The following is a 15895-nucleotide window of genomic DNA, read 5'->3' on the forward strand; positions in this document are numbered from 1 at the left end:
ACTCTATGTTTGATGGGATACGGATGATTTTTTAGAACGGGGTACGGGATTTTGTCTGCACCAGGGCTTTTGCCTGTCATCGAAGAGATGGTTGGTCAAACTCTTAAATAGATATGAGTAAGAGAGAATTGTGGGAATCTTCGGACCAAGTGGAGGCAAATAAACATATACACATCGCTCATTTACTTTAGTAGTGTCATAATCCAAAAAATACAAATTTTGAGTTGAGTATGCAGAAATTATCGCTACGTCTTCTTCTATTTCGTGTAAAAATATCATAGCTGTATCGATTAAGCCCTGTATGCAGCTCTCAAGAAAATGGTCAAGAAAAAATTGCCATTATTTCGCGTGTGTGTCCAGGGAATTTTTACATTTTTTGATACTTCACAGCCTGTTGCCTCACTCTTTCCTCAAGAAATAATAGAACGGGCATATATTTCTGTTGCAAAACTGGGTTGCCTTATGCTCTTTCTTCACAAAAAACTTTAGAAAACCGTAGTAGAAAGCGTAGTAAATTTCTTAAGAACTGCGAACTGCCTTAAGAAAATTTGACTCAAGAAAATTTCTTAGCCATTTCTTGTACGTCATTTTATATGGAGTGTTTGCTTTTCTTGAAAGCTGCATATAGGCCTTTACCAGAATCTCACTAGAATAAAATATGTATTCATTTTTAGTATCGGCGTATATGTAAATTCAAAACTTTAAAGCCGTCTTTCTCGAGTTTTGATTTTTTGAGTTATGACATTATTGTAGTAAATGAGCGGACATGTATATACCTGTAAGCTACCGGCCAAACCCGATCTTAGAATAAACTATTTTTGTAACTCTCATCATCAGTCCAACTGAAGCTACGCAGTCCACAAGATTTGGTTTCGGTTGGACATCGCATTAGGTAGAACAAGTTTAGCCTGGGCAAAACTAGTTTGACCTAAGATCGGATTTTACCGGAACATATACATACATGCATCGGCACATGTAACTTACCCAGTCTTTATTTGACCTGCCACAAAAAAATGGTAATGAAAACGATTTTCCAGCAAAATTGTGTAGATAGAGGATTTTGCTTTTGTAACAAAATGTTATTGCAGATAGTGGATTTTTCAAAATGAGAATATAATACCATAAAAGCAAAATTTTAAGTTTGGCATTATTGTCATGGCTGAAGGATAAATAAGAGCTCACGTTACCATCAAAAACTCATTTTCATCAAAATTGTAGATAGAGGGTATTGAATATAAGCCCTCGATATATCCCCACACATGTACATGAAAGCATCTATTTATGTATTAACATAAATGCATTTTCCAATGCAATTGTCATACATTTTATTTTCGATAAAGTTTTGCGTTTTGTTTTTAGGCATTCTTGTTTATTGCCATTCCAAAAGCTAAGTGAACTGGAAACTGAATTCTTTCAAATTGGAAAGGCATATCAGAAGGAATTAAAAGAGTCATGTGACTTGTGGTTCCGAAGTTATGGCTGATGAAAAATTCATAGATATATCTGCATACCAAATTTCAAGTTTATGTGAGTTATTGTTCCGAAGTTATAGCTGATACACAATTCCCCGCTTTTGGGATGTGCCACACCCCCTTTTATAAACTTACTAAAACGACCTACCATAGAAATGTCTTCGGTCCAAATTTCAAGCTCGTTTGACTTATGGTTCTAAAGTTATAGCTGATTAAAAATTTGCAGGCCAATGGGAGGTGCCTCGCCCCCTTGCAAAATTGACAACATATTTGCAAATAAAACCATCACTATAACCTCCCCGGGATAAAAACAAATAAGTGTGCAAAGTTTTGTGCGAATCCGTGCTCTCATAAGAAACAGGCTATAATGTCAAACTGAAATGAATTCTTAACCCATTTGAAATTTTTTTTTTTATATTTGAATTTGTTTAAAAAAAAGTTACAAACAAATTTTTCAAGCAACAAATTTTCTTAATAAACATGAAATTGTTAAGAGATAAACCGCCGAGGAGAGCAAGAAAGTACATTTAAAGTTGGGTAATAAGTAAATACGTTAGACTTTTCTTAAATATTTAACGTAAGGAAACCAAGATGAAACGGAGCAAACGTTTGAACGGTGCGCTGTATGCAATAAAAGTCAGGACACGAAAATAGTGGGACGTTTTAAACCACCTAGTGGGAAATTAAGACGGCAGCGATGGGAAGAAAGCTGTGGTGTTGTACCACGTGATTCATCTCGCGTTTGAGAAAACCACTTCAAGGAAAGTGATTTCATTAGTTATCCGTCCGAATCAAGCACTTTCAAACGAGCTCGTTTATACCCAGGCGCAGTCCCAATGCAATACGAAATAACTGAAACAAGTGAGGATTTAGAATGCGATCAGGATACATTCTTTGTTGATCTCCAAACTCAAACAGACGACTCTTTAGAATGAACGTTGAGAACAGAAATATTTCTTCTTACCGAAATAATTAAAACCATGCAAGCAAGTATGGAAGAGCTTAATTTAAAACTGCTCGAAGCAAAGTCTTTAATGGAAAACTATTTCGCATGATTAAAATTTTATTTCAAAATTGTTAGAGTTAAGCTCACATATAAAATTGAAAACAAATGTAAAATCCTACTTTTATAAGTGTTGAATAATGTTTAGGATAAAAAATTTAAATATAAAAATAAACGCACACAAGCATAAAACTTGGGCAATTAAAAACAAGAAAATTGCTAAAACTATTTTATAAACAATTTGTTTTATTTTATTGACAAAATATATATATTCCAGGTAATGTAAGTAAAACAAAACTATAATCGAAATAAAAGCCTAGCGCATCAGTGCTGACAAGATACATGCAAAACTAAGGGTTAATTCGTTTGTTTATACTTTTTGACATAATAGTACCTTAAAAGAGAGCGGCACTGAATTGTCAATCACACCTTGTTTAATACACCTTGGTCCCATACAAGTTGTATGTACATGAGAAATTTTTGACAGTAAACTGCCGGCGTGCGTGAATATTAGGTTGGCCTGTAAAGAAGTATAAGTTCGGACAAAACCGAATATTATATACCCGGCGCACGTATCAAATATAGTCGTTCCAACTTTCTCTAAACTACCAAAGTTTATTTATTGTTAAGAGATTATTGTAAGTACAAAATTAGAATAAATGAGCGTCCTCAGTTATTGAAATATCGAAGTTTGCATATATCAGTCCGATTTGAATAATTTTTAACGAATTTCTTTTCCGTACCAAGGTTATTAATGTATGCATATATAAAATTCAGACCATTCGTGAGCTGGATAGCGTTGGCATACCGGATTTACCGAAAGACCGTACCGAGTATCCAGTTCATAATAAAAACAATACTATTGTAATAAACTAAGCATACTAGGAGGGTTATAGTTTTTCGACTTTAATAAAATAAAAATAAACATTAATGGCGTTTTCGTTTCTACAAAATATGTTGCCTTTTCTTTGACCGGTTATTAGTGTTTGTGCTTGGAGGGCAATTTGAAGGTAACATTTTTCGGTAGAAACGAAAACGCCATAACGGTTTGTGTCCAAACTAAATTTGACAAGGGATGACGGCAAATCGTTCCACAATCCTACTAATATTATAAATGTGAAAGTTTGTGAGTGAGTGTGTTTGTTTGCAGCTCTTTCACGCTAAAATGGCTGGACGTATTTCAATGAAATTTGGCGCCTTCATAGGTTATGACCTTGATTAACATATAAGATATTTTTTGAGGAGCAAAAATGTCCAGAGATAACATGAATTAATACACAGTTTTTGTAGCTTAGCATTTCCCCCAAATTATTTGTGTTAAAATTATTTTTGTGGCTCCCGGTATAAACAAATAATTTGAGATAGTTTATATACAAACTTAAACGGGGAAACTTTGTTATAATAATTAGAGTCGCTTTTATTTCGACTATGGATATGCCCCAATAAGTTTTTAAAGGTAAAATTATGAAGGTCTTTATATACATACATGGTATAAACGGTGGAGTGCAAGGAGGTCCGCGGAAATAACGCCCATGGGCTTTATTTAACAAAAAAGAGAAATAAAGCCCATGGGCGTTATTTCCATTTCGAAGCGGAAATAACGCCCACCAATAAAAGGCAATAAATCTCGAGGGCTTTATTTGCTTTGCGAAAGAGCAATTATGGCCGCGGTGGCGCCAACGCGGACCGCCGCGGTTCAGCGCTAACAGGCTCGCTGAAATTTTTCGCAAACAATAAAAATTAGTAAAGGGCAGAATAACATAAATCGGCCGTGGTCGAGTGGTTTGTGGGACATAAAGGCACACACCGCCAATGGGAGGAGAAGCTGGGCCAATCATTTTAAACTTTACACACACACTTTGCATAGCACAGTAGGCGTACTAATCTAAATGGTAATACAAGCATTTTGTGTCCAATTTGCCGTAAAATTATTCGACTATCGACGAAAGTATTTATTTAACTGTTTACTTTTTCATGTTCCTTTTTTTTTGTTGAAAATTTGAATTATTTAATTTTTATACGCATGTACATACAAACATACATATGTATTAAATATATGCAATGCAAATTATTAATTTCAATTTGTTCGTATAATAAAGGAAAACAAATATTTAGTTCAATGTTATCATATTAGTTAGGTTTTATTTAGAACAGGGTTTGGATGTACATATTCTAAAATGGAGACAAGAGCCACAATAAAGATGAAATAACGCCCGCGGGCTTTATTTCATTTTTTAGGAAATGAAGCCCGCCGGCGTTATTTCCGCAGGCCTTATGCACTCCACCATAAATAACTTGTCGAACATATTTTGTATGGCAAAAAATTCGTAACACTGTCATTAAAAAAATGCCAAAAGTCAGCAGTAAGTCCTCTAAAAATGCTGACTAAAAAGTTATATCTCGACTAGTTTTGGTAAAATTTTGCAGAAATTTCATAATTTTTGCACAAAATTCGAAACTTGGATTTATATGGTATGTTAATTCATCAGCTATATTTTCATAAAAAATAATAAACATTAAATACACTAAAGAAATATAGCCAAAACTTGCTAAAATATCGCGTCCATCTTTATATTTGTGTCACTGTATTTTTTTCCAAAGAACGTAGCGGGTTTTTTTTTAATAAAATTTTTGTTATGTATTACCTTGTTTATACCTACGCAAGAACCGCATTAAGAAAAAACCAACATGACTTAACACATATTTCTTTCAAGCGTGTCTTACAGCGCACTCACTGAAACCGTATTCAAAAGTATACAAAATTTGTTGTTTTATTTTGATATTTATTTAATAATCGATTTGCGCAATTGACGAAAATGGAAGCGAACAATAATTCAAATTTATTTTAATAATGGGGCGTATTCTTGTTTTCGTACGAATCGAAAATCATGAAATTTTCCTATCAATTTCTATACAAAAATTTCAAATTTTCGATACGTACGAGAACAAGAATACGCCCCAATAATTCAAATTCAAACAGGCTGTATAAAGAAAACCAGCCCATTTCCACTTCGCGTCGAATGAATGATGTGAAGTATAACGACAGTTTCCTTTGTTAACTAAAAATAATTTAATGAATTTATTAGTCCTTCAACTTTATTCAAATAAAACGTGTTAATTTTAGCAGAAACATTTTAGCCGTTTTTTTGGCCAATTTAGCCGATCGGCCCAAAAAGTTCTAGCAGCACTGCTTGCGAGGGCTATACACTCGCACAGGAAGTGTTTGACTGTCTCTTTAGAGCTAGGGTCATCGCAGCTACGACAGAGCCTTTTGAAGGGCAATCCAATCCTTGCGGCATCTACCCCACCGGGCCGTGCCCTGTGCGTACTGCAGTAAGTTTGTAGGCATGATTCAATAATACAAGGTTAGATAATTATTGACAGCTGCGGTTTGACACTCCCTTACAAAAGGTTGCATTTACGAAGGACAGAGAAAGGGCAAGAATGCAATCCCTTGTTGCGAAAATGGTAGTAGAAAAGTACGCAAAGTAGGCAATTAGTAGTGAAATTCCTTTTGTAAATTCTAATGTATTTGCAGGAAATCTGGTATTTTAAACCAAATGTTGAATGTAATATTGATATATCTACGTGAATTACGTAATTTATATGCTATTTAGCTGTATAAAAACTGCAAAATGACTCAAAATTAAAATAAGACTACTATGAGATTGATGTAAACATCCAATGCTTATGTTTTCATCAGTTAAATATGCTTCATATGCATATACAAATAAACATATTACACAAAAGCTTATACTTTTATTTCACACCAAAGCTACACTGTTTCCATGTAAATTTGCAAAGAAGCAACACGGTGCCACTGCTAAGGGAGCGGTGCGAGAGAGACAACTGTCAGTTTATCGAACCTTGTATTATTGAATCATGGGATTTAGGTATATTCTTTGCTCATTCCTTGGGATAAAACGATACCATCGAAGTATCGATACCTGTACTTGGAAGTAGCATCGAAAGAAAGTATCGATGCCTAGTAAGTATCGGGCTAAAAGTATCGATACCTACTTATATCGATATTTGTACCTATATAAGAATTGTTTCTATAAAAAACGCCATCACATATCTATGAATTTTTGTCAAAATAACTTATGTGACTATAATTTTTGATTTTAGGCGAATGCTACTTAATCTTTTTAAGAAAACCTTTAAGTTCCAAGACATGGTTTACTAGGATGGCCTCCCAGAAAACAAGAAAAAAGGCAAAGTCCAATACGTTGTTTTTAAAAAGTCCCCAGAGTTTTGTTAACAGAATTGTATTCGTTTGTATGTATGTACGTATTTTATTTGTTATACTTATTATTTATTTTGTACAAAGAGAAAGCGATTGAGATCAAAAACAATTATTTTATAATTTATTTCATACAAATGAATTAATTAATAAAAGTCATCTGTATTATAACACTGTTCATCAGCAGTTCTGCAAAGTAACAATGGTACATTTCTGAAAAAAGTAATCATGTTAATAATTTTTAGAGTGAAAAGCTGCTAAGTCCATTTGTAGAAAATTTAAAGGGGAGGAAAAAAACTTTTCAAAACATTTCCTTCAAGAATTTTGCAGAAGGCTCCGTTGCAAATTAAAAGATTTAGAATTTTTTGTGAGCTTACCGTTTTTTTCTGTGCCTCTTTTGGACTTAGTAAATTTGCCTTTAATTGAATATAAACTAGAAGACTTTGCGTTTTTATTTTACCTTGCTTCCTATATCCAAATATGAGTTTTCACAAAAACTGGACTTAGCAACTTTTCACTTCAAGCTAGCGATATGTTAATGAGATGATTATAGGTCTTTCTTTGTAGGAATTTTTCATTGGCAACTAAACTGCCAAACATTTTTAGATATTCACATTAATAATTAGATTAAAAAAAGTCCGGAAATAAAATTTTCACTGAATCGGGTTTCGATATAAGTACTTTCTTCCGATACCTACTCAGTACTCGGTTCAAAAGTATCGATACCAAAATTACTTGGTATCGGACGAAAAGTATCGAGTATGTACTTGTATTTACTAGTATCGTTTTATCCCTACTCATTCCTAAGAGATCTTTGGTTTTAAGTGGCTCGTAGGACACGCAGAACTGCCGGTAATCTTGTACGATCCTGTAAGTTTACCCCTTTGCTTTTATTCCCCTGAACGAGGCGCTCGTGGTTGTAAGCCGCAAAAATATGCAGTAACGATTGAATGCCATTTTAAAGCAAATTTCATGATTCGTAAAGATAACCCAACCATTCCATTTCAAGACGCGCAATAAAAACATGCAATTTCATGAGATTCCGAGTCCCACTCACTAGCATCCTCGGGGTTGGGTTGTTTATTTTCAACAAATATCTACTTTTGGGCATTTGAACAAAACTTAATTTTTTTTTTTTTTTTTGTGGTAGTTTTGTCAGAGTAGTTTGAGTGTGTATTGTATTGTGTATTGTGGTAGTTTTTTTCAGAGTAGTTTGAGTATTGTGGTAGTTTGGTCAGAGTAGTTTGAGTATTGTGGTAGTTTTGTCAGAGAAGTTTTGTATAGTAACGATGCTCTCACATTTGATGCTAGCGCAATGAAATTTTACCATAGAAAAACAGCTTCGAATGATTTTAGAACGAAAACTGAGATTAGATTGTATGACGTGGTATGCCCAACCGCCTTCACAAGCTGCAATTTCTAAATGAGCCTTAGCCAACGTCGCACTTTTAAAATATTCCGTCTGATTTCCCACCGTGAGCAATATTAAAATCCTTTGTGCACACATAGCATGCACATCACTCTCATTTAGTGTTTTTTAAAAACAAATATGTTTCTTTTAAGTTTTCATTGAAAACATATACTCCAAGGTTTCTTAACATTTTTCGCTTTCTTATTTGAGCTAGTGATGGGGAAGTTATCGATATTGTCGACAAAATAAATAGAAATAGGGGAAATTTCCCCTCCCAAATCCGAGTCGGTCGAGAAATCCGAGTTTGGTTAAGAATTGCAATTACACTCTTGGTATTGTGATTCTACTTCCGGAACAATTTCGTGCTATATGAAATATCTTTCTGACATGAAATTGGCCATTTCTTATAGATTTTGTCGCTAAACTCATCTCTGAAAAACATGCACAGCATTTTAAAATACATCTATTGTCCTTTGACAAGCCGCACAGTGTGCTTTTTGAACACTGCACGCGAATTAATCGTAGCGCTTTCGACAGAAGCAGCATTTTGATACGAAACAAAATGGTTTTGAAAGCTAACGGAAGTCCCTTTCAATTGTGGCCACTGAGCCACAATTACACCTTGACCTTAAAAAAAATGGTCAAAAGTAGTGTTCTTCGAAAAAAAAACATGCAAAATACACTGGATTTATTCCAAAACAAAAAATTTATGTTTTTTTTTAACCGACTTCCAAAAAAGGAGGAAGTTATCAGTTCGTCTGAATATAGTTTTTTTTTAATTTTATTTAATTTTATTATTTTTTATATATATATGTTATCGCATAACTTTGGACCACGTCAACCGATTTCGATAATTCTTTTTGTGTCTCAGAGCTGGTCCCATACTAATCTGGTTAAGATTAGATCAGTGGATCATGATATATATACAAATATATATATATATATATATTTTTTTTTTATATGAGAGTTGAAGTCGGTTTTTTTTGGTAAAAATTACTTGTTATTATACTAGTATTATAGATTTTGAGACCAGCAACACGATTCCACTCTTCAAAATTCGAAGAAAATTTTGAACTCCTTAATTTAAAAAAGGCATTATTTATTGCAATTCAAGACCTTTATTATTAGCCAAGGTAGAAGCCTCTAGGCCCTCTGAGAGCCAATTTATAACAATTTTAAACCAAACATCGAAACTTCTGTACTAGTTTTTACTCCGAAATTAGAAAAAAAACTGCGTAAAATGTCGAATGAAATTTCGAAGTTTAACTTTGGAATCGTAATAATTTAGCTTTCAAAAGGCCTAGAGATTTCTACCTTGGCTTAAATTAAAGGTCTTGAATAGCACTATAACTGACTTGTTGTTCGAGGGATAAAAATTGTGTGAAGGATGCACAGCTGTATGCAAATAAAAAAATTCAATATATAATGCTTTTTTCAAATTGAGGGGTTGAAATTTTTTTCATTTTTTAACCAGTGGAATCGTGTTTCTCGTCTCAAAATCTACAATATTAGTATAGTTTTTTTCAAAGAACACTATTTTTGACAAATTTTTTTAAGGTCAAGGAACGAATGTGGCTCAATGGCAATATTTTGAAAGGAATTAAATTAGCTTTCAAAGCCATTTTGCTTCATATGAAAATATTGCTTCTGTCGAAAGCGCTACGATTAATTGGCATGAAGTGTTAAAAAGCACACTGTGTGCCGTTGAGCTAGCTCGAATATCTTATTTTTCAGTCGATAAATGTAATTTTGCAATTTTAAAATTACTACGGTGTATTTTTCTCAAAAACATGACTCAAAACATATGATTTGTAAAAATATAATTCATTTGTAAACAATATATAATATAATAAAATAAAATGTCTATCATACTTGGGCGTACAAAATTTTTGATTTTTATTCAAAAAATTCAATTTTTATTCAATTCAAAAAAAAAGTTATTTAATTCCACGCACGATAGAAAGCCCAAGCTTGGGCTTCTGCTAAAGCTACTGAGTTGCGTCAAAATTCAAAAATTTGTATTATAAAGGTATGTGTGGTAAGATTTATAGAGTTTAGTTTTTGTATTTTTGTCGTCGTAATTAGTCATATACTACGTTTATACGCACAGAATAATCGACTTAATTGAAAGCGCATTGACACCGTACACATTTCGCTCTAGTGTTTATACTTACGGCTTTATATCGGCATCAAAGTAACCGTCTTCAAAAGCAAACAAAATCAGCTGTTTTCATTTGACATTTTATAAGTAACATAATGGAAAGTGATAAAAATGTAGTTTTATTCGGCATTATAAAATCGTGACAAAGAAAAAGAACGATTATTATTAATCAGCTTTTAAATACTGATGTGATTATTTGGAATTTGAGCGGAACAGCTGATCTCCAAATCGCTTTGAGTGAGAGCGGTGTTTATACACTCTTTCTAACTGTCTGGAGAAATAAACTACCGATTTGAAATGGAGTGTGAGCCAACACACTTTGCTCTTTCAAAGCGAATTGAAATTCAATTTATACATATGTTTTGAATCGCGGCGAAATGAATTAAAGCGACTTATGCATGCGTATAAACGTAGTAATTTTGTCCTTATGCGCGCTGGGTGAAATGTAAGTTGCTGGTAAAACATTATTACCAGCTCCCATTTCCTCCGGGAACACATGCATATTAGTATTACTCTCAATATTTCTGCTCTAATTAAATCACATGAACTAATAAAAGTCTGGATCCGCCCGTGATGTATATATTTTTTCACCCATGTCAGTATACACCACGAACGTTTAATAATAAAGTGAATTGTTTCAAAATTTTAATTTTGTGGGAAAACCCGATCAAAGTAGGGTCAATTGGTATACAAAAACAGATGGAAATATAAAAACATACATAATATGTACATATGTACATAAATTTGTAATTTTTGTGGAGCTTAGTTATCTGTTGGACTGAACATATTATCCTTAACTTATTAATTGAATGATAAAATCTCCAAAAACGTAATTTTTGAATTAATTCGGTCTAATATACACAAAGTACGTTTTGTAACTATAGCATATCAACCAAGATGTTATTCTATCACGATAAAAACTGCATTAAGCGCCTTATGAATTCGAACTGAAAACCAAATGCAATCTCTCTTCTGAGCATCTGTTTTAAACGTAACGGTAGAAAAAAATTTGGAAGTACATATTTGGTTTTAAAATTTGGATTTATTAGGTGCTCAATGCATCCATAAGCCAAAGAAGAACAGCTTTGGTGATGTGCTATAGTTACAAAACGAAATAAAAATATTGCATAATTATAAACTTTCATTAATAATTTTATTTATATTTAACATAACTTATTGCTAATGCCCACCTGCCCAAAATTTTGCTAACGCAGCCATTGGAAACTTGCAATATTCGTGATATGTCACAAGGGCGGGCACCAGAATGTGCCAACTCAACAATTTTCTGACGCGTTGAATCAGGAAGCGGCCGTCCTCCCACGAACACACCACCTAACTGATTTACACCGCTGTGACCTGTATGGAGAAAAAACGCAAAAAGAAACCTTTTAATTATAATCATAAATACTTATGTAGTTAACACTATAAAACAATGCCCAAAACTAAATATTAAAATTAGCAAAAACCTTACTTAAGAAAATGCAACCGAGATGCATACATACATACATATTTATAGGATGCGAGAGCATTCGATACCGAGAAATCGGTAAAGTTATAAGTAGGGAGTTATTCAGTGTAGGAAGAGAAAAGAGTTTTGAAAAAAAAATTCGAATCGGCTTACATGCTTTATGTTGAGGTCTCTAATATGTTTTGGTTTGATTGCCAGCACGCGTACTCTGAGGGAAAATCTGTGGAAACACCACCACCAAAATGTTAGGAGCTTCGAAAAAGCTGTGGTCTTTAAAAACATGGGAGCGATTGTCAAATCGTTGATCCATGTTGGGCTAACTTAAGTTTTGGTCGACTGCAATCGTCTTTTTCTAAGCCAGAGAAGAATTCATTTGGATGCCGCATTCAATACTTTCAGGGCTGGTTCACTTGCATCCTCCATTCGTACGACATACATAACCTATCCAGCGCAGCCGCTATATTTTGATTCGCTCTACTATGTCAAAGTCGTTATAATGTTCGGACATTGTTATTCGTGTTAATGCTTTTCCGAAAATTATAACTGTCAACAGTGAAGTTGGTGCCAAGATGCACATGCGCTGTCTGCTTTTTTAATGTAGTGGAGGCAAACCATTGATACTATCGATGATTTTGGTATTTTCACTATCGACAATTTTCGAAATTCAAGACACAAAAATGGTGAATGTGCATTTGATTAAGCGGCAATACTTTTATATAAAAGAATACATGGCAACTATGTTGGCCTAACGTCATCATTAGAATCGGAACGAATATACAGTAAAGCAGCTTTAATAGTAAACAAAAAAAGATCGAAACTAAAACCTAAAAATGTTGGCAAGGTATGTTTCTTAAATAAACACAATTGGCTTTAGAAAGCAGGTCCTTATGGGCTTTAAAAAACTATACTTAACGCAATGGGGGCGTATTCATAGTCAAGATTAAGTTGGTACTTAAAGTTAGTTCTACCTTTTTGACATAATTTTGGATGGGTTATCTGTCAATGAAGTTTCAACCAACTTTAAGTATCCACTTAATTTTGACTATGAATACGCTCCAATTAGATTTTTATCTTTTTCAAAATATGTGACTATCAATAGACTATCGATAGTTTAAACAAAATATCGCTCACTATCGATAGTCGGGACTATCGACAGTTTGCCACCACTAGTTCGCTTTGTCTTCATTCATCCCAAAACCCATGCGTTTTGCTTCTCTATTTAAATTATTCGTGCTATGTAATAAGCGTTGCATTGATGATGTACGCTCTTGTAATAAATTTTACCGGAACGGTTGAGTTATGCAGCTCTTATCGTCTTCTCCAACATCAAATTAAAGAAAGGACTCGATAGGGGTCGCCCTTTTGGAGACCTCGTTTGGTATCCAACAGCTCGGAGACTATTTGCCAATTATGGCAGAGCTGGTGGCATTGTTCAACATAATTTTACACAGCCTTATTAGTTTCTTTCTGGTGGTTTCAAAAGCGGCTTTGAAACCTCTATTGTTGCCATTAATCAGGTTGGAGAAGTGCTATTTCCCGGTTTTAAAACCTTCCGTAGCTCGGCGAATCTTCCGCCAAAATTTTCGGATGTTCTACTTTCCTCTAGCATCTCAAGCTCTTCGCACTCTTATATTTCGGTCTCTTTCTTCTTATCATAAGCCTTTTTCCTTCTCTACTTCCGGTACAGTTTTTGGACTGCTCTTGTTACGCTCGTATTATACTGGGACCTATGTCGATCAGCCTTAACATCAACCAATTGGCAGAGTCACCGAATATTCTAGGGGCATGCAATTAAATCGTAGTCCTTAAAACGTTAGCCGGTTCGCCATCAACTCCTACAAACATGTCATAAATACACTCGGAGGTATACCATTGCTTGCCGAGGGGCTACGGCTTTTAGAATACAATTTTTATGTTTTATTTATTGATGTTGGTCGGAAACTGGGCCCGAACCCAGGCGCTGCCGAATGCCGGTGGTAGATATAGATATAAATGTATATACCAAAATGATCACAATGAAGAGAGAAGTCTACAAAGACATGTCCGTATGTCCGTTTCTCCGTAAGTCCGTGTACAAGATAACCCGAGGACTGAGATATCTCAATGGAATTTGGTATAACGCAAGCATGGCCAGCGCTGGCGGAACTCCATAAGCAATTGCAAAAGCTTTCCACTTGCTTATGGAGTTTTGCCAGTGCAGCCCATGACATATATACGGGTTGCCCTTTATCCAAGTTAGGGTGGTATTGAAAATCGGCAATATCGATCGAAAACCTCGCTCACCTCCCATATAGCGGTATTTTCAAAAAACCCAAAAATAACGATATTTCCCTAAATATGGTTACTTGGATTTGTTGTGCTTTCGATATTCGAATTCTTGAAAAGCAAACTTATGGGCACTTACCGTTGTTGTCAGTTGACTAAATTAAGTGACGTTTTAACAAGTTTTGGCTATTTTCGTTTGTATATTTAATTTTTATATTAAGTTATTATTATATTTTTTTATAAAAGTCTAGCACATTTCATTACCAGTAAATCTACAATACAAACTTCGTACAAAAAATTATGAAAATTCAACAAACCTTAACTCAAAATGTACTAAAATATAATAGCACCTATACACCCAGAAAAATGTCAGCTAAATACATTTACCTCAACACAAAATTTGGTTATAGTTACCCTATTTAGTTAATGTTACCATATCAAGTGTTGGGGGAAATATTTTTAGCTAACTTTTTTCTGGGTGTACCAATAATTCTGCTTATACAGTATACATATATGTATGAAAAAATTCGAAATTGAATAAATTAAACTATAGTAAAATAGCTTATTTTCAGTAAAATGTTGTGAATGTGCACGCTTTCTTCTTTGTCATAAATGTTCGCACATGAATGTGTATGCATATGGCGCGTAAAGAAATGCCTAAAGGTCTGATTATGCATACTTCGCATAACTCCGCACAACCATTTGTACCAGTGCAATAAAAATGTAACTTAAGAAATCGTGATGCAAAGTCTAAACTAAGCAGATCGCTAAATTTTTAAAAGTTCTGCTAATTTCTGGGTAATGGAATACATACAAAGTACATTCGAAATTACAGTTTGAAGTTCATGCGAAGTTGTGCGAAGTTATGCGAAGTATGCATAATCAGACCATAACGCTTTGCTTCCACTTAATAATAACACACAAATTAAGACACTGAAAGATGAAAGTCCTGAATAACCCACAGCAGAAAACACAAAAAGATCGCACAGAGAGATTTGGCACGGTGAGAAACACATTTGGCTTGAGAGATTTGTGTTTTAGTCAGTGTTAAACACCATATAAAATTAGTGGAGAGGGTTATTTTCGCTCTGCTTTTACATACATACATGTAAGAAGAAAATGCCTAGTACCGCACAATGTTTCGACTATATGGAGGCAGGTGGAAATAATAGTTAACCAGCACCGGTTTCGCTGAAACTTGACATGTGCTCAGCGTTGCCACTAACAATTTTTCCCCTACCAATTTTCTTCCCAAATCCGACCAAAATCGTTTACAACCTACCAAATAAATTTCAATTACAAAAAAGCATTTTGAAAGCATACAATTCATTTATTTAAGATTAAATGTTTCGAATACAAAACACTTACACACATACATATATCGTCGCTCGAATAAAGAAACAGTGTAAATGCCACATGGTAGTATGAAGTACTAGGTTCAAGCATAAAAAGATTCATCAACCTACCTGGCTGTCTCCGGATCGAAAAACGAGAAACCAAATCGATCATGTTGTGATAGACGGAAGGCACGCTTCCAGTGTTTTTAGACGTACGCACACTCCGAGGCCCAAACATCGACTCGGACCACTATCTTGTTGCAGCCAAGATACGCACCCGCCTCTGTGCAGAAAAAATGTGCGCCCAAATATGCAAGGAAAGCTTAAGGTCGAAAAGCTGCAATCACAACAGACAGCCATCGCTTTCGCTACTCGACTCTCACACCTGCTCTCAGAAAGCACTCTTCAACAAACCGACATATGCGAGCAGTGGAACCACATTTCCCGCTCATTAAGTACCGCCGCCGAAGAAGTAGTCGGATTTCAGCGAGCCCGAGAGAACAACTGGTACGATGAGGAGTGTCAGGAAGCTGCA

General features: G+C 34.5%; 1 protein-coding gene across 9 annotated transcripts in view; it reads right to left on the reverse strand.

The window, feature by feature from the left end:
* ey (eyeless) overlaps window positions 1-15895 on the reverse strand; it is a 405615-nt gene that overhangs the window by 260086 nt on the left and 129634 nt on the right. For all 9 annotated transcript variants that reach the window (XM_017632808.1, XM_017632823.1, XM_017632838.1 and 6 more), the window contains one exon: window positions 11481-11646. In XM_017632808.1, coding sequence (XP_017488297.1) covers window positions 11481-11646 — 166 coding nt within the window. The remainder of the gene's footprint in view (window positions 1-11480; window positions 11647-15895) is intronic.

Source organism: Rhagoletis zephyria, unplaced genomic scaffold (genome assembly GCF_001687245.7).
Source record: "Rhagoletis zephyria isolate East Lansing unplaced genomic scaffold, Rhagoletis_zephyria_1.1 Rzeph_scaffold_00100, whole genome shotgun sequence".
Taxonomy (NCBI): domain Eukaryota; kingdom Metazoa; phylum Arthropoda; class Insecta; order Diptera; family Tephritidae; genus Rhagoletis; species Rhagoletis zephyria.